Source organism: Thalassophryne amazonica, chromosome 13 (genome assembly GCF_902500255.1).
Source record: "Thalassophryne amazonica chromosome 13, fThaAma1.1, whole genome shotgun sequence".
NCBI classification, from domain to species: Eukaryota; Metazoa; Chordata; class Actinopteri; order Batrachoidiformes; family Batrachoididae; genus Thalassophryne; species Thalassophryne amazonica.
Window position 1 is genome coordinate 5,580,768 of NC_047115.1, and position 20,634 is coordinate 5,601,401.

The following is a 20,634-nucleotide window of genomic DNA, read 5'->3' on the forward strand; positions in this document are numbered from 1 at the left end:
CTGACTGTAATTAGGACGGTTAAATGCAGAGTACAAATTTCGTTGTATGTATGTACAATGACAAATAAAGGAAATTATTATTATTATTGTTATTATTGTGGGAGTGTAACAGTGCCACATTCAGGCCTGTTGTGTATGCTCCAGCATTAAATGAAGCCCCAACATTTTTTGTAATCGAGTTGCACAATTGATCATTTCAGCCCTAATTTCAATTGAACGTCAATTTATTTAATTTATATAGCACCAAATCACAACAAAGCTGACTCAAGGTGCTTCACATAAGTAAAGTCTAACCTTACAACCCTAGAGTAAGCACACAGGTGACAGTGGTAAGGAAAAACTCTCTCTGATGATTTGAGATGAAACCTCAAGCAGACCAGACTCAGAGGGGTGACCCCCTGCTTAGGCCATTCTGACAGTTACAAGGTTTTTGCAAAGTTTTACAAAGCTGAAGAAACAGAAAACAGGAAATCAAACAACACAACTTGACAAAAAAAAAAGATTCTTTTGATGACAAGTCCCCGCAAGTGTTTGCACCACAGGCAGGGGTCATCCAGCCTTCCTGTTCCTGCAACAGCGTCCATTCCATACGCAGACTGCACAGCTATTCGCCTGACATCTCACAGGCAGTCCAGACCCAGCAGTTTGTAGCAGTCAGTCCTGCAATTCTAAGCAACATTGTACATACCTTGGACAGAGTAAAAGAGCAGAATCAGTCGGCTGGAAAAACTACACTTCCTTACCAGATGCCTGAACCGCCTGAGCTGGCTCCTTTAAACGGGAAGGAGCAGCAGCTCGACTGCGAGCTCCCCATGGATGACCGAACTTCTCACCTTATCTCAAAGGGAGACACCAGCCACCCTCCTGAGGAAGCCCATTTCGGCCGCTTGTACAACCCCTGGCAAAAATTATGGAATCACCGGCCTCGGAGGATGTTCATTCAGTTGTTTAATTTTGTAAAATGGGAGCAAAACCAAAAGTGTTTCGTTTATATTTTTGTTGAGTATATATATATATACACACACATACACACACATACATACATACATACACACACACACACACTCAACAAAAATATAAACGCAACACTTTTGGTTTTGCTCCCATTTTGTATGAGATCAATCAATCAATCAATTTTTTTATATAGCGCCAAATCACAACAAACAGTTGCCCCATGGCGCTTTATATTGTAAGGCAAGGCCATACAATAATTATGTAAAACCCCAACGGTCAAAACGACCCCCTGTGAGCAAGCACTTGGCTACAGTGGGAAGGAAAAACTCCCTTTTAACAGGAAGAAACCTCCAGCAGAACCAGGCTCAGGGAGGGGCAGTCTTCTGCTGGGACTGGTTGGGGCTGAGGGAGAGAACCAGGAAAAAGACATGCTGTGGAGGGGAGCAGAGATCAATCACTAATGATTAAATGCAGAGTGGTGCATACAGAGCAAAAAGAGAAAGAAACACTCAGTGCATCATGGGAACCCCCCAGCAGTCTACGTCTATAGCAGCATAACTAAGGGATGGTTCAGGGTCACCTGATCCAGCCCTAACTATAAGCTTTAGCAAAAAGGAAAGTTTTAAGCCTAATCTTAAAAGTAGAGAGGGTGTCTGTCTCCCTGATCTGAATTGGGAGCTGGTTCCACAGGAGAGGAGCCTGAAAGCTGAAGGCTCTGCCTCCCATTCTACTCTTACAAACCCTAGGAACTACAAGTAAGCCTGCAGTCTGAGAGCGAAGCGCTCTATTGGGGTGATATGGTACTACGAGGTCCCTAAGATAAGATGGGACCTGATTATTCAAAACCTTATAAGTAAGAAGAAGAATTTTAAATTCTATTCTAGAATTAACAGGAAGCCAATGAAGAGAGGCCAATATGGGTGAGATATGCTCTCTCCTTCTAGTCCCCGTCAGTACTCTAGCTGCAGCATTTTGAATTAACTGAAGGCTTTTTAGGGAACTTTTAGGACAACCTGATAATAATGAATTACAATAGTCCAGCCTAGAGGAAATAAATGCATGAATTAGTTTTTCTGCAGTTTAACTAATTGGTGTGTGTCCTCTGGCTTCATGGATAGATAAAGCTGGGTATCATCTGCGTAACAATGAAAATTTAAGCAATACCGTCTAATAGTACTGCCTAAGGGAAGCATGTATAAAGTGAATAAAATTGGTCCTAGCACAGAACCTTGAGGAACTCCATAATTAACTTTAGTCTGTGAAGAAGATTCCCCATTTACATGAACAAATTGTAATCTATTAGACAAATATGATTCAAACCACCGCAGCGCAGTGCCTTTAATACCTATGGCATGCTCTAATCTCTGTAATAAAATTTTATGGTCAACAGTATCAAAAGCAGCACTGAGGTCTAACAGAACAAGCACAGAGATGAGTCCACTGTCCGAGGCCATAAGAAGATCATTTGTAACCTTCACTAATGCTGTTTCTGTACTATGATGAATTCTAAAACCTGACTGAAACTCTTCAAATAGACCATTCCTCTGCAGATGATCAGTTAGCTGTTTTACAACTACCCTTTCAAGAATTTTTGAGAGAAAAGGAAGGTTGGAGATTGGCCTATAATTAGCTAAGATAGCTGGGTCAAGTGATGGCTTTTTAAGTAATGGTTTAATTACTGCCACCTTAAAAGCCTGTGGTACATAGCCAACTAACAAAGATAGATTGATCATATTTAAGATCAAAGCATTAAATAATGGTAGGGCTTCCTTGAGCAGCCTGGTAGGAATGGGGTCTAATAAACATGTTGATGGTTTGGATGAAGTAACTAATGAAAATAACTCAGACAGAACAATCGGAGAGAAAGAGTCTAACCAAATACCAGCATCACTGAAAGCAGCCAAAGATAACGATACGTCTTTGGGATGGTTATGAGTAATTTTTTCTCTAATAGTTAAAATTTTGTTAGCAAAGAACGTCATGAAGTCATTACTAGTTAAAGTTAATGGAATACTCAGCTCAATACAGCTCTGACTCTTTGTCAGCCTGGCTACAGTGCTGAAAAGAAACCTGGGGTTGTTCTTATTTTCTTCAATTAGTGATGAGTAGAAAGATGTCCTAGCTTTACGGAGGGCTTTTTTATAGAGTAACAGACTCTTTTTCCAGGCTAAGTGAAGATCTTCTAAATTAGTGAGACGCCATTTCCTCTCCAACTTACGGGTTATCTGCTTTAAGCTACGAGTTTGTGAGTTATACCACGGAGTCAGGCACTTCTGATTTAAAGCTCTCTTTTTAGAGGAGCTACAGCATCCAAAGTTGTCTTCAATGAGGATGTAAAACTATTGACGAGATACTCTATCTCACTTACAGAGTTTAGGTAGCTACTCTGCACTGTGTTGGTATATGGCATTAGAGAACATAAAGAAGGAATCATATCCTTAAACCTAGTTACAGCACTTTCTGAAAGACTTCTAGTGTAATGAAACTTATTCCCCACTGCTGGGTAGTCCATCAGAGTAAATGTAAATGTTATTAAGAAATGATCAGACAGAAGGGAGTTTTCAGGGAATACTGTTAAGTCTTCTATTTCCATACCATAAGTCAGAACAAGATCTAAGATATGATTAAAGTGGTGGGTGGACTCATTTACTTTTTGAGCAAAGCCAATAGAGTCTAATAATAGATTAAATGCAGTGTTGAGGCTGTCATTCTCAGCATCTGTGTGGATGTTAAAATCGCCCACTATAATTATCTTATCTGAGCTAAGCACTAAGTCAGACAAAAGGTCTGAAAATTCACAGAGAAACTCACAGTAACGACCAGGTGGACGATAGATAATAACAAATAAAACTGGTTTTTGGGACTTCCAATTTGGATGGACAAGACTAAGAGTCAAGCTTTCAAATGAATTAAAGCTCTGTCTGGGTTTTTGATTAATTAATAAGCTGGAATGGAAGATTGCTGCTAATCCTCCGCCCCGGCCCGTGCTACGAGCATTCTGACAGTTAGTGTGACTCGGGGGTGTTGACTCATTTAAACTAACATATTCATCCTGCTGTAACCAGGTTTCTGTAAGGCAGAATAAATCAATATGTTGATCAATTATTATATCATTTACTAACAGGGACTTAGAAGAGAGAGACCTAATGTTTAATAGACCACATTTAACTGTTTTAGTCTGTGGTGCAGTTGAAGGTGCTATATTATTTTTTCTTTTTGAATTTTTATGCTTAAATAGATTTTTGCTGGTTATTGGTGGTCTGGGAGCAGGCACCGTCTCTACGGGGATGGGGTAATGAGGGGATGGCAGGGGGAGAGAAGCTGCAGAGAGGTGTGTAAGACTACAACTCTGCTTCCTGGTCCCAACCCTGGATAGTCACGGTTTGGAGGATTTAAGAAAATTGGCCAGATTTCTAGAAATGAGAGCTGCTCCATCCAAAGTGGGATGGATGCCGTCTCTCCTAACAAGACCAGGTTTTCCCCAGAAGCTTTGCCAAGTATCTATGAAGCCCACCTCATTTTTTGGACACCACTCAGACAGCCAGCAATTCAAGGAGAACATGCGGCTAAACATGTCACTCCCGGTCCGATTGGGGAGGGGCCCAGAGAAAACTACAGAGTCCGACATTGTTTTTGCAAAGTTACACACCGATTTAATGTTAATTTTAGTGACCTCCGATTGGCGTAACCGGGTGTCATTACTGCCGACGTGAATTACAATCTTACCAAATTTACGCTTAGCCTTAGCCAGCAGTTTCATATTTCCTTCAATGTCGCCTGCTCTGGCCCCCGGAAGACAATTGACTATGGTTGCTGGTGTCGCTAACTTCACATTTCTCAAAACAGAGTCGCCAATAACCAGAGTTTGATCCTTGGCGGGTGTGTCGTCGAGTGGGGAAAAACGGTTAGAGATGTGAACGGGTTGGTGGTGTACACGGGGCTTCTGTTTAGGGCTACGCTTCCTCCTCACAGTCACCCATTCGGCCTGCTTTCCCGGCTGCTCGGGATCTGCCAGGGGGTAACTAACGGCGGCTAAGCTACCTTGGTCCGCACCGACTACAGGGGCCTGGCTAGCTGTAGAATTTTCCACGGTGCGGAGCCGAGTCTCCAATTCGCCCAGCCTGGCCTCCAAAGCTACGAATAAGCTACACTTATTACAAGTACCGTTACTGCTAAAGGAGGCCGAGGAATAACTAAACATTTCACACCCAGAGCAGAAAAGTGCGGGAGAGACAGGAGAAGCCGCCATGCTAAATCGGCTAAGAGCTAGTAGCTACGCTAAGCTAGCGGATTCCTTAAAACACGCAAAGTGAATAATGTGTAAATAATTTAGAGGTGATTCAGCAGAAGGAGTGCTTTAGTTAAGGCATGTAAAGATTACACTGGGAAACAAATCGTAATCTAGATAACTAGATCAATCTAACTGCGCAGATTAAACAGCTAACAGATACAGAAAAACACCGCTGTGCTCCGGAACAGGAAGTGATACAATACCGCATTGAGAGCCAACCACCAGTAGAGGCAAGCAAGAGTGACAATGTGGACATGAGATGAACTCAAAGATCTAAAACTTTTTCCACATACACAATATCACCATTTCCCTCAGAGTGGCCTTTTATTGTGGGCAGTCTAAGGCACACCTGTGCACTAATCATGGTGTCTAATCAGCATCTTGATATGGCACACCTGTGAGGTGGGATGGATTATCTCAGCAAAGGAGAAGTGCTCACTATCACAGATTTAGACTGGTTTGTGAACAATATTTGAGGGAAATGGTGATATTGTGTATGTGGAAAAAGTTTTAGATCTTTGAGTTCATCTCATACAAAATGGGAGCAAAACCAAAAGTGTTGCATTTATATTTTTGTTGAGTGTATATATATATATATATATATATATACATACAGTGAGGAAAATAAGTATTTGAACACCCTGCAGTTTTGCAAGTTCTCCCACTTAGAAATCATGGAGGGGTCTGAAATTTTCATCTTAGGTGAGAGACATAATCTTAAAAAAAAAAAAGAATCCAGAAATCACAATGTATGATTTTTTAATAATTTATTTATATGTTACTGCTGCAAATAAGTATTTGAACACCTACCAACCAACAAGAATTCTGTCTCACAGACCTGTTAGTTTTTCTTTAAGAAGCCCTCTTATTCTGCACTCTTTACCTGTATTAATTGCACCTGTTTGAACTTGTTACCTGTATAAAAGACACCTGTTCACACAATCAATCACACTCCAACCTGTCCACCATAGCCAAGTCCAAAGAGCTGTCTAAGGACACCAGGGACAAAACTGTAGACTTGCACAAGGCTGGGATGGACTACAGGACAACAGGCAAGCAGCTTGGTAGAAGACAACAACTGTTATGATTATTTATTAGAAAGTGGAAGAAACACAAGATGACTGTCAATCTCCTTCGATCTGGGATTCCATGCAAGATCTCACTTTGTGGGGTAAGGATGATTCTGAGAAAGCTCAGAACTACACAGGAGGACCTGGTCAATGACCTGAAGAGAGGTGGGACCACAGTCACAAAGATTACATTAGTAACACATGATGCTGTTATGGTTTAAAATCCTGCAGGGCAGCAAGGTCCCCCTGCTCAAGCCAGCACATGTCCAGGCCCGTTTGAAGTTCACCAGTGACCATCTGGATGATCCAGAGGAGGCATGGGAGAAGGTCATGTCACCATCCCTGGTTCTCAAGACCAAGGGCGCAATTTAGAACTACAAATTGGGGGGGACAAAGTACAAGGCCGCCAGAAGCCAACGGTTTCTAGATAAGCTCAGATGCATTCTGAGCATCCAGAACAGTAATTTTAATGTTTTGAGAAGACCATAAAGTGGACACCATTTGACTTATACAATTTGAAACTGTGGATATAAGTACTTTATTCTGAGAATAGCCAGCATTGATTTTATTAACATCTTGGTGTAAATAAGGTATCACCACAAGTGTAGAACTCAAAAAGAATGATAGGTTGAGTTTTCATTAAAAAAACAACTGCAATGTGGTAAAATGTATTCATGAATATGAAAGAACAGGCTCTTAATAATTATTAACTATCACATACTGTATTTTTTTTCTCAAGATTTATTTTTGCATAAGTTTGAAAAAACAACAGATCATAAGTTTAGGATAAATTACTTATGAATTTTTAATTTTCGAAGTGACACTAATGACAACAGTCAAACTGAACATAATTTCACTTGCATAGACTGATTTTGGAGATCAAGCAATAATTGCAGATGGGCTTTCTGAGGTCCCAGATAGCTTTTCTGATTTCCTTTTCTAACTTTCAGAATTTAGTAAATTAGCATATGGTCCATTGATACTTATGTGTAGACACTAATCCCTAGAGGCAACTATTTTTGGTTTCAAATCTGGGCAAATGCAGTCCCAGAAAATTCTGAATGTGACAAACAAGAAACAGCTGTTGGAAACAAGTCAATGCTGCTAAAAATACAAACTTGCAGAAACAAAGATACCATTCTGACATGGTTTTGCACATAAGACTGACATGGTTTGCACATAAGACTGACATAGCATGTTTCAAGTACACACATATATGTCAGAAGGTGGGGGGACATACCATATTCTGTCCCCCCGGTTGAAAAGGTGTGGGGGACATGTCTCCCCTATCCCCCACCAAATTGCGCCCATGCTCAAGACCAGGCACCTAAGTGGCTCTATTCTACTCTCCTATTTTACTCTTCCTTTTTAGATATTTAGATATACCTTAGTATACTGGCATAGTTCCACCTTAGAATATAATATACAAGATATACCTTACTGAATTTTCATGTGGTCAGATGAAACCAAAATAGAGCTTTTTGGCATCAACTCCACTTACCATGTTTAGAGGATGAGAAGAACCCCAAGAAAACCATCCCATCCGTGAAGCATGGGGGTGGAAACATCATACTCTTATGGAGCTAAATCCAGGCCAAAAGTTTTGTAATCTGAAAATAAAAAAAGATTGAAAAAATACATTTTGAAACAAGTGTTGGTTCTTGAATTTTATAATCATTTAAAAAGTATTATCAAAATAAGTGTAAGATATATATGTTTCCTGAAAGCAACATCATGTGAGGACTGATTGCTCTCCTGTCGCTCACAGTTCCACACCCCTCTCAATCAAAGCCACACCCTCCCATGACAAAACGGGGCCAAAAGTTTGAAACTGAAAAAATAAGATCTGAAAGTGAAAAAAAGATCTGTAGGTGAAAAAAAGAAATGTGAATGAAAATAAGTTATTTGATCAAAATAATTACAGAGCTGATTCAAAAATATATTTAAACTGAAAAATATATATCTTACACTTATTTTTATTTTAATAATACTTTTTAAATGATGATAAAATTCAAGAACAAACATTGAATTTTCAGCTTAAATGTATTTTTTCAATCTTTTTTTATTTTCACATTTCAAAACTTTTGGCCTGGATTTAGCTCCATATATTCTGGTGGTGCTTTTCTGCAAAGGGGACAGGACGACTGCACCGTATTGAAGGGAGGATGGATGGGGTCATGTATCAAACAACCTCCTTCCCTCAGTAAGAGCATTGAAGATGGGTCATGGCTGGGTCTTCAGCATGACAATGACCCCAAACACACAGTCAGGGCAACTAAGGAGGGGCTCCGTAAGAAGCATTTCACGGTCCTGGAGTGGTCTGGCCAGTCTCCAGACCTGAACTCAATAGAAAATCTTTGGAGGGAGCAGAAACTCCAAACCTGAAAGATCTGGAGAAGATCTGTATGGAGGAGTGGACCAAAATCCCTGCTGCAGTGTGTGAAAACCTGGTGAAAAACTACAGGAAACGTTTGACCTCTGTAACTGTAAACAAAGGCTACTGTACCAAATATTAAGGTCTGTTTTTAAATTATTCATGGACTGGCACCTCTCTACCTAGCTGACCTAATTAAACCTTACGTACCGGCCCGGGCTTTACGTTTTCAGGCTGCAGGACTACTTTGTGTCCCTAAGGTGAATAAGAAGTCTGTGGGTCACAGAGCTTTCTCTTATCGTGCCCCTGTTCTGTGGAATGATCTCCCTGCATCAATAAAACAGTCAGATTCTGTGGAGACTTTCAAGTCCAGACTTAAGACGCACTTATTTTCAATTTCATATGGCTAGCATACTGGTACAGTTTTGTTTTACGCTTTTTACTCTTTTAATTCATTTATTAGTAATTGGAGCGTGCCGTGGCCTCAACTTTACCTAAATTCTGGGTCTTTTAGTGAAGTTTCGGGCTAGTGGCCGGTGATCACCTTAGTATTTCTCTGTTTTTCTTGTTGTTTAATGCTGACAAATTATACAGTATTTTTTGTCTTTCTGATGCCTGATTCTGTTTTTTTCTCTCTAAGGTGCAGCTCCATCCAGAGATGGGAGTTGTGTTCGTGTTGGCAATCCTCCTGTCCTGTGCACCAATAGCATTTCTTGTATATTTGTCTGTGAATTGTTCTGTAATTTATGTCGGTATCATGGCCCAAGCAGAGGGTCACCCCTTTGAGTCTGGTCTGCTTGAGGTTTCTTCATCAGGGAGAGTTTTTCTTACCACTGTTGCTCTGGGGGTTGGTAAGGTTAGACCTTACCTGTGTGAAGCACTTTGAGGGAACTCTGTTGTGATTTGGCGCTATATAAATGAAAATAAATTGAAATTGAATTGAAATTGTTTTTCTAGTGGATCAAATACTGATCTTGATTTACTGATTGTTTTATTTTTTTTAGATTCTCTCACAGTTGAAGTGTACCTACACTAAAAATTACAGACCTCTACATTCTTTGTAGGTGGGATAACCAGCAAAATTGACAGTGGATCAAGTACTTATTTGTCCCGCTGTACATAAGTATTCACAGCCAGTTTGTGGACTTGAGCTCTGCTTTCAACACGATCATCCTGGCCCTGCTGCAGGACGAGCTCTCTCAGCTTGGTGTGCCCTACTCCACCTGCAGGTGGATCACTCACTTCCTGTCCACTGAGAGGCAGCATGTGATGCTGGGAGGACACGTCTCCAACACACATCAGTACCGGTGTAACAGTTTATCTTCACCCCTGGATATCTTACACCCCGGGGGGGGGGGGGTGCTAGGATATCTTACCCCCCACCCTGGATATCTTACCCCACACCCTAGTGTCTTGCTAAAACGAAGTTTTGCAAGATATGTTTAATATGTATGGTTTTTGTTTGGTTCTTTGTCATCATTGCATTTTTCACCTTTAACTCGCTGTGCAGCACACAGTTTACATCACAGACTCTTGCAACTTCACATATAAGCAGCCCTAGTAAGGTACCATTCAGTACACAAAAGGGTCAAGGTCACAGGAAGGTCAAACACTAAATTTAACTACACAACTTTGCTGGTCCCAATTTTTGAAATACGTATAGCAGCCCTAGTAAGGTACTTTTCAGTACACAAAAGGATCAAGGTCAAAGGTCAAGGTCACAGGAAGGTGAAACACTAATTCAGCTAAACAAATTATAGGCCCCTCATTTTCATTATGTTTCTTAAACATATGTTTCTTTGCATACTATTGTGTATGTGTTTGTGTGTGTGTTTGATACATACACTGGATATTTTATGCAAAATTAAATTGGAGTATTTTCCATCACATCACATATTTCAGGTTGTCAATCAGGTCCATATATTTGTGGAGTATATTTAGAAGGGGGGTTTAAGGATACTTCAGAATAGGAAATATTACTATTGCTGATAGTTATAGATAGATACAGAAAGAAAACCAATAGCTATCACTCACCATCAATCAAACTGCTTCATCTGGGACCATAAAACATCCATGAAATACAGAGTTTAAAGGCTGACTGGGCCTTATCACCTTTATTTAACCAGGATAAAACTCACTGAGATTAAGAATCTCTTTTTCAAGTGTGTCCTGGCCAAGAGGCAGAGTTACACACACACACACACACACAGGTGCATTTACATAGAAAACAGACACTTGAAGGAGATAATAGAATCAGGTAAAACATCTACAGGTCAGAGCCATCAAGAGTAAAAGTGTGAAGTGGCACGAGCTCTTTGTCTGAACTCATTTTGGAGTTAATTCCAAGAGTGGAATGTTGGAACGTTGCCTGTCAGGGGTAGGGAAGAGTTCCAGGGTGGGGTGGAAGATATCCTAGGATATCTTCTATACTGTTATACTGTTACACCAGTGATACAGACCGAAGGGTCCTCCCCCCAATTGCCCCCCGCCTTCACTGCACATACATCATTTTGGTGCTCAGCAGCACCAGTCTGACTGTCTTCACCCAAAGTGATCAAATGGATTAATGTGATTAACCATCAGATGATAAAGTAAAACCTCTTAAATCATTCTAAAGTCAGTTTGAAGTAGAAACGAGGCGATAATCATCTAATTTCACGACTGATACACTGAAAGGCACAGCATTACGTCTGCGGCGCTTTGTCCGTCTTTTATGATGAAATAATCCTGAATTTATGTGGAAATGATTGTTGTAGAAAAGCTTCAGATACCTGTGGCTGAGACAGATGATGACTGGAGGCAGTTTGAAGCAGAAACAAGGTGATAATCAGTGAACCACAGCTGACATTTCGAAATGACTGCTGATGCTTTGAAGTAACGCATGCACAGTGAAGGCAGGGGGGGCCGAGTTTTAGAGGGGACCGCTTGGTCGACAACACCAAATCCCCCAAGGCTGGGGTCTTTCTCCTCCACTCTTTTCCCTGTACACCAAGAGCTGCACCTTCAATCACCAGTCTGTAAAGCTCCTGAAGTTCGCGGACAATCCAACCCTCATCAGACGCATCTCTGATGGGAATGAGTTTAATTTCTGTGGGAGGAGATCCTGTAACCACCGGTTATTTGTTCTGGTGTCACCAGTTTCAAGCACTGTGAGAATCAGTGGGAAGAAACCTTACAAAATATGGTCTGTAGTCAATTTTTAAATAATATTTCTACCCCTCTAGTGCATCCTGGGTCTTTCCTGGGGCCTCCTCCCACTTGGACGTGCCTATAAGACCTCTCTAGGGAGACCACCAGGGGGATCCTCAACTAGATGCCTCAACCACCTCAATTGTCTCCTTTTGATGTGAAGAAGCAGCGGCTCTACTCAGAGTCCAGCCGGATGATCAAGCTGCTCACACTGTCCCTGAGTCTCAGCCCAGATACCTGATGGAGGAATATCATTTCCATCGCTTGTACCTGAAATGTTATTCATCATTACATAATGACCATGGGATAATTGATAGGACCATAAATCAAGACCCTCGCCTTCTGGCTCAGCTCCTTCAACACGACGGTCTTATACAGCCTCTGTAAAACATCGATCTCATGTTCCACCTTACCTCCACTCATGAACAAGACCCTGAGATACTTCTCCTCCACTCAGGACAGTAACTCTCCCCTGACCCAGAGGGGACAGTCTACACTTTCCTGAGAGTGGACCATGGTCTCAGATTTGGAAGCACTGATTCTCGTCCCATTTGCTTCACATTTAGCCTCAGACCTGCTCATTAACTTCAGAGGTCACCATTTGATTAGCTAAACCACATCGTCCAGAAAAAGCAAAGGTGCAACTCTGAGAGCACTAAACTGGACACCCTCCTGTCCCTGACTGCACCTTGAAATCCCGTCCTTAAAGATCATGAACGATATTGGTGACAAGGGGCAGCCTTGACAGAGTCCAACATCCACCAGGAACAGGTCCTATGTAACACAGTGAATGTGGACACAACTCCTACTTCTGTTGTCTGGGGACAGGATCATGCATTGCAGCGGTTGTCCCCCCACAAAACACCTCAGAGGACCTAGTCACCTCTTTTTTAGGTAATAGTAAAAGGGGATAGGCTCCGCCCCCTGTGACCCTTAATTGGAGTAAGTTTATTCAAGATGAGTGAGTGAGTAAGATACTATTCACGTCAGGGTTTTTTTTTTTTTTTTGAGTCATAAATTTGAGCAAGCCAGAGTTGTTGCCTGCTAGTGATATTAAAAAATTTGTGCAGAGTTTATTTTTCATTATCATTGCTGAAAGGATACAGAGTATTAAATACTGAAAATTGCATGTGCAGTTTTGTTATTGCTGTGTTTAAGCTTGTGGTATTACAGTACAGCATCATGTGACAAACAGTGCGAGTCTTAAAGGATTGCACTATTTAATTCTTTCATTTGGTTTTACTCCTTTCTTTCTTTCTTTCTTTCTTTCTTTGTGCATGTGTGCGTGTGAGAGAGATGTTTATAGAACTCTACCATTTTTGATTCTGTCTATGCTGAGTTTGGTTTGCTGGTGTCTTCTAGGCTCGCTGGGCTTCATTTGGGCATATTTTAAATCGGTTTTATTGGACACTGTTAGTAGCTGGTGTTGGCTCGGGGTCAGCTTCATTAAACCCTGTTTTTGGCTGGACGGTGGTTTTCTTCAGTGGGTGGCTTTGGTGGGGTGTTGAAAATTGTGACCACATTATTGCCTCAGTAACGGTGGATAAAAGCTGAATGTTGGGGTTAGCGTTTGAGTGAAACTCACTTCAGCTAAGCCATGATACTTGCCAACACATTATCATTAACCAAAATTACAAGAAACTTTCACTCGACGGAGATAATGGAACACAAACTTCTTAGATCTGCTGTCATGACAGCAAGCCATTTCACTCACTCATTCTAACATTAGCCATCAGCGTCGTTTTTTGTAATGCTGCCAACATTTTCTGACAATTTCAGGACCATTAAATCCATCGCGAATCGCTTGCCTTAAAGCATGATCCATTTGAAAATAAAATGAAAACTGCTTTGCTTAGTGACAGATCACAAACCAGCTTTAGAGGTGCATAATGCCACCTACTGTATTAGAGTGTGCACAGTCATCATTAATTACATGAAACAATAACTTTAAATGTACAGTCATCTTCACACATGTAGGAAACAGCACGTTTGATAGTTTTTGCACTCACACAGCACTTCCAAAAGACTGACTGAGCTTTAAATGTCAGAATGTGGCAACTGCATGAATTATTTTACTTTCTGCATTTAATGTGTATAGAGCTTTTTCCAAAGAAAGAAAGGTAATATATACAAGGTAACTGGAACTACAGTGTGTAGAAAAACACTGTAAGCGTGTGCTGGTTAAAAGCTGTAACACGGTCTTATTTATTCTCTCACTGAGTGCTTCAGCCAAGTGCCTCAGCTCGTTACCTGTATATTTTCTTGAATGACTGTTCTTGTCTGGGCGGGCGGCTGCCCGACAGCCGTCGCGGCTGGACTCGCAATACAGACTCCAAGATTTGTCGTGGGAGCAGGAAAAAACCTGGTCTTTATTTCAGGCTTGGGTTCGGTGCACAGGTGGTCAAGCAGCGGAGCAGAGGTACAGTTGGGGTCGGACAAAAAAGCAGTCATGATCAAGCAGGGGTCAAGGCACGAGCAAACACAGTAATCAAAGATGAGGCAAAAGGCTTGGTCGAGGAGAACAGAGCAATAATTGGTACACGGCTTGGCAAAAACAGGACTGAGAACAAAAGGCTGGGATGTGTGCAAGAAGCGACAACAAACTGGTGAGGGACTGTGAGACTGTGAGGGTTTAAGTCATAGGTGTCAAACTGATTCCAGAAAGGGCCAAGAGGGGGCAGGTTTTCTTTGTAACCTCCAACTCCACCAGGTGATTTCAATGATTAAGTCATCCCACCTGCTCAAAGTGATATTAACGCTGTTCAGGACTTTTGGGGTCCATTGTACCTCATGGCAATTTGCTTTCTCCATATTGTGCTCACTAAAGTACCGAATAGGGTTAATCAGTTACTTTGTGGAGTTGGTGGGTACACAGAAAACCTGCACCCTCTTGGCCCTTTCGGGAATCAGTTTGACACCTGTGGTTTAAATGATGGTGGACTAATTGGTGTGAAACCAGGGACAGGTGGTGTTAACGAGGTGCACGTGAGGAATAATCTGGAAAGGGGGCGTGGCTAGTGAACAAAGAGTAAACACTGTACAAGATGGGGAGGAAGCGAATGCACAAAGTGAAGTGATGTAGGATACAGAGACACCAGAGCAGGTGTCAAGAGTGAGAGTGAAAAATCAGGCATGAAGATAAGAACTAGAACAAACTACATGAGAACTGATAAGAAAATAAACACTAAGACCAAACTGAACTGGAACTGACTAAGAAAACAAAAATGACTAAACAGACCAGAAAATAAGACGGCGACTAAGTGATAAACAAAACCTGACATTAAAGCACAAAGATCATATAAGCAATGGAACAAGGAAAAACAAATGATAAACAATGACAACACAGACTGACTGAATAAAACAAGAATGGAACTAAACCATGACCAAAGTAAGAAAAGTAACAAAAAAAAAACAAAGTGACAAATCAAAACAGAACAGAGAAATAATGATGAAAAAATAATTAACACATCCAAGCTGGGGCAGGAGGTGAGCCAAAAGGAGAGGCAAAATAAGGACTAAGGCCTCGACCCAGGCCGGGCATGGCAGTTCTTATAGATTTGTTCTCTGTTGATTGAAGAAATGATCATGAATTGTTTTGTTTTCTGACATACATACACATATATATGTGTGTGTGTGTGTGTGTGTGTGTGTGTGTGTGTGTGTGTGTGTGTGTGTGTGTGTGTGTGTGTGTGTGTGTGTGTGTGTGTGTGTGTGTGTGTGTGTGTGTGTGTGTGTGTGTGTGTGTGTGTGTGTGTACGTAAAGGCCCCAGAGGAATTTGGAGTGGAAAACAGCAGCTTTTTCAGTTTGCTTTTGTTTTTTTGGGTCCAACAACTAAAACGTGAGGAAAATGATCCTTTCATGTCTTTTGACATCGTAGCCCCTCCAAACCGTCTTTATTCTGTTGGGTTATTTCTTCTTTGCGTGGTGCGGTATTTGTTCTTCCTGTGTTTTGGATCCACTTTGGACGCTGCCAGGGAACATCGGCACATCTGCAGTTGATCCTGTCTGACACCAGGGGGCGCTTTAGAGAACAGACAGCTGAATTCTGATTATTATTATTATTATTTTTATTGAACCTGTGATTCAGGCATAGCTTAGCTTCTGTTCGCTGCTTTGGAATAAAGTTAACCTTTGAATTAATGGTGGGGTTTAACAGTTTGTAGGGAATTTCGAGATCGGGAACTAGAAAGGTCATGTTTGCTTCATTAGACGCCCGTGCGTTTTTGTTGATGGCGTCGTGCGTTTGTGTTGACTAATGTCTCGGAGGCTGGAATGTGCTGAAGGTAAGAACTTTGGTTACTTTGGGCCGTTTTAAGGTCTGACTTGTTCCTGAATTTTCTTTATTTGCTTCATGATTGTCTTCTTTGTTTCTTAGCAGAGCTCTGCCCCAGAATCAGCTCCGTGTTCCAGGCCTCCTCCAGATCCGTTTGAGTACTATGATGCTGGAAACCATTGGTGTCGAAACTGTAACGTCACCTGTGGTTCCATGTTTGACTTTTTCACGCACATGCACAGTAAAATACACAGAAAGGTTTGTTACTCCTTTCCGTTGAGGTCATTAAACAACTTTTCATGGGAAGGACTCGCTTTGTCTTTCATACACCTGCAGCTCCCTTTCCTTCTTTCATCTCACCTGTCTTCTGGGCTTCTACAGACTCTGGACCCATATGACCGACCCTGGGCTTCCAGTTCGAGTACAGCAGCCAAGAAGCCGCCGTCAGCAGAGAACCTGACTAAACCAGCCAAAGGTAGTCTCCTGGTCTCTTTGGTTCCTGATCTTATAATCATTTATGATGCCTTGTGCCTGAGCCGCTGAATGTCGTTAGCCGTCTTCTGCTTCCAGGTTGACGATCTTGGCTGTGATTTCTGTCTATAATGAAAACAGTGACACGACGGACTGGGATCAAAGTGGATGGGGGATTCCAGTCCAGACCTCCATTGTCACTTCATGTCTTGTTTTTGTGAAGGCAGCTGTTTTAGAAAAGACTTTTAATTGCTCACCACAGATTTGTTGGCGGCTCACATTTGGCTCTGTAGCCTCACTGAGGACGTGCTGCCACCGGGTTGCACTCTGACACTTCTTTAATATTTGAAACCTTCTGTTATGACAGGATCCGGTCAGAGGTGTCGGTCAGGTAAACACTATTGGCACTTAAATTTATCTCTATCGGAGAATTCAAAATGTTGTGTGGTTTGTTTTGCTGCAGGGGCAGAGTTCATGATCCCGGTCTCAGGGTTCTTCTGCTTGCTGTGTGAAGAGTTTTACGGAGATGCCATTTGTGCAGAAGAACATGTCACGAGACACGCTCACAATGAGAAATACAAGGTATTGATTACTAATTGATTATTGAAGTAGTCACATACTCTTTGATAATTCATTAATCATCAATTCAGTTAATTTATTTGGCACCAAAGCACCATGTCGCTCCAAAAGGTGTCACAAAGGTAAAGTCAAACCTTACCAGTCATTTTAAAATAATCTGGTTTCAGCTTGGGCAGCACGGTGGCTTAGTGGTTACCATTGTTGCCTCAGCATGAAGGTCATGGGATCGCTTCCCACCTGGTCCTTTCTGTGTGGAGTTAGCATGTTTTCTGCATATTCGCATGGGTTCCCTCCAGGTGCTCCACTTCCTCCAGCTTTCAAAGACATGCAAGTTCAGTGATCAGGTGACTCTAAACTGACCGTGGCTGTGAATGTCTTCATCTGTCTGTCTGTGGCCCCAAAACAGACCAGAATCCTATCCAGGTTGAATATTTTTTTGGTTTCTTTGGGCACCATCTCAGAAAACACTAATCAACATGTTATGGACCATGCAAGATGCGAGTGATTGAAAACATCTGGTGCTGACCTGTTGGATCCTGTTCCGAAAACCACTTTTAACGTCCTGAAATCCTGACAGACGAACCTTCAACTTATTTATACATGTCATCCCAAGGTGCTGCCCACCAGCGAGATCGTAAACCTGAACCAGCCCACCAACAATTTCAATTTATTTTCCTTTATATAGCGCCAAATCACAACAAAGTTACCTCAAGGCACTTCACACAAGTAAGGTTTAACCTTACTAACCCCCAGAGCAACAGTAAGACAGAACTCCCTCTGAGGAAGAAACCTCAAGCAGACCAGACTCAAAGGGGTGACCCTCTGCTTGGGCCATGATACAGACACAAATTACAGAACAATTCACAAAACAAATATACAGGAAATTTTTTTTTCCCAAATGTATTTATTAAAGTTTTGCAGATTTATATACAAAGTGAACACAGTAGTAACAACTGAACAGTAAAGAACCCCCAAACATTCCTGGCAAGTATGCAAAAACAAACAAACAGAAATCAAATAACACACACAAGGACTGACATTGTTACACAGCTACACATTTTTTTCTTTGAAGACAGAGAAATAAACACACACACACACATACATACATATATATATATATATATATATATATATATATATATATATATATATATATATATAATATGAGGTCTGTTAGAAAAGTATCTGTCCTTTTTATTTTTTGCAAAAACTATATGGATTTGAATCATGCGCTTGCATCAGCCAAGCTTGAACCTTCTTGCGCATGCGTGAGTTTTTTCACGCCTGTCGGTTGCGTCATTCGCCTGTGAGCAGGCTTTGAGTGAGCAGTGGTCCACCCTCCCCGTTGGATTTTCATTGTGAGTAAAATGAACGATTTGGAGCTTTGCTGCATCAAATTTTTCCAGAAACTGTGAGAAACAGCCAGGTGGAAACCATTCGGAAAATTCAGACGGCTTTCAGGGACGATTCTATGGGAATCACACAGATTAAGGAGTGTTACAACTGGTGTAAAGACGGCGCACAATGGCGGAGGGCTTGCCGCGCATCAAGCGGCGATCAACAGGCTGAAACAACCACATCTTTTCCAAACTGAACGCTGTGTTGATCCGGGACGTCGTCTGACTACCTGAGGAAATGGCAGAAGAGGTGGACGTCAGCACTTTTTCGGCACATTCCACTGTTACAGGAGTTTTTGTCATGAAAAGACGAGGGGAGGAATTCGCGCGTCAAGACGGAGCCGCTCATGGCGCGGGACAAAAAGCAACGCCGTGATGAAGCCTCACAGGACATGTTGTGGCATGTCCAGCTCGTCCACAATTTCTTGGATAATCACACGACTGAAAAGCCACCAAAAGCCGTCTGAATCTTCCGAATGGTGCAGAGCTGAGCATGTTACAACATGTCCTGTGAGACCAACACAGAGGTGCTTTTGTCCTGCGCCATTAGTGGCTCCGTGGCGAATTCCTCCGCTCCTCTTTCCATGACAAAAACTCCTTAACAGTGGAATGTGCCAAAAAAGTGCTGATGTCCACGTCTTCTGCCATTTCTGTAGTAGTCAGACGACGTCCCGAATCAACACAGCGTTCAGTTTGGAAATGATCTGGTCATTTCAGCCTGTCGATTGTCGCTCGGAGCGCAGCGCACCCTCAGCCATTGTGCGCCGTCTTTAAACCGGTTGTAACACTCCTTAATCTGTGTGATCCCCATAGAATCGTCCCTGAAAGCCGTCTGAATTTTCCGAATGGTTTCCACCTGGCTGTTTCTCACAGTTTCTGGAAAAATTTGATGCAGCAAAGCTCCAAATCGTTCAGACATTTTACTCGCAATGAAAATCCGACGAGGAGGGTGGACCACTGCTCACTCAAAGGCTGCTCACAGGCGAATGACGCAACCGACAGGCGTGAAAAAACTAATGCATGCGCACGAAGGTTCAAGCTTGGCTGATGCAATCACACGTGATTCAAATCCATGTAGTTTTTGCAAAAAAAAATTTTCTTGCAAAAAAACATTTTTTTTTGTTTGTTTTAGGTGGCATCTTGAACAGCTGCTATGAAACAGTTCTGTTTTCCTAAATAGTCCATAAAAGGTTGCCAAATCTTGATAAATATGTCTGCTTTATCCTGAAGAGAATACCGAATCTTTTCCATATGCAAGATGTTTAAAGTTTCAGACAACCACATTTTGAATTGGGGTACCGTATCAGTTAATATACAGGAAATTTTGCCGGTGCACAGGATGGGAGGGTTGCAGAAGTTGACACCACACCCATCTCTGGATGGAGCAGCACCTCAAACAGAGAAAAAACAGAATCAGACTTCAGAAAGACAAGAAATACAGTATAATTTATCAGCATTAAACAACAAGAAAAACCACTAGTCCTAAGCTTCACTAAAAGACCCAGACTTTAGATAAAGTTGAGGCCGCAGCCCGCTCCGTTCACTAATAAAATGAATTTAAGAGTAAAAAGCATAGTAACATACTATGCCAGTATGCTGGCCATACGACAGGGAAAATAAGTGTGTCTTATGTCTGGACTTGAAAGTCTCTACAGAATCTGACCAACAAGGTCTTACAACCTGAACCAGCCCACCCGCGAGGTCTAGAAGACAAAGAAGGATGTCTTGTCATTTTACCTCGACACAACAAAGTTTGTCCTCTGCATTTAGTCATCCTAATTACAGTTAGACTAAATCTAGCCACAAGGAGCAGCAGGCAGGGACAGTCCTGTAGAGACTCTGTCTTAGTCAGGCTGGAGAAAACACACCCACACGCACGGAGAGAACACGCAAACTCCACACAGAAAGGAACTGGGCATGAGCGGAATCGAGCCCAAGACTTCTTGCAGTGCTAATCCACTGATCCACTGTGTTCAAACACTCCGCGACTAAAATATCCATGTAGTATATTGACTTTGGCCAAAACCAAATGGTA

The 20,634-nt window shown here is 41.8% G+C and overlaps 1 protein-coding gene across 1 annotated transcript in view; it reads left to right on the forward strand.

Annotated features, from left to right (window-relative positions):
* Window positions 1–20,634, forward strand: part of znf318 (zinc finger protein 318) — a 121,713-nt gene that overhangs the window by 97,139 nt on the left and 3,940 nt on the right. The window contains exons 8-10 of the mRNA XM_034185415.1: window positions 16,255–16,410; window positions 16,534–16,627; window positions 17,087–17,205. Of these exons, the coding sequence (XP_034041306.1) occupies window positions 16,255–16,410; window positions 16,534–16,627; window positions 17,087–17,205 (369 nt within the window). The remainder of the gene's footprint in view (window positions 1–16,254; window positions 16,411–16,533; window positions 16,628–17,086; window positions 17,206–20,634) is intronic.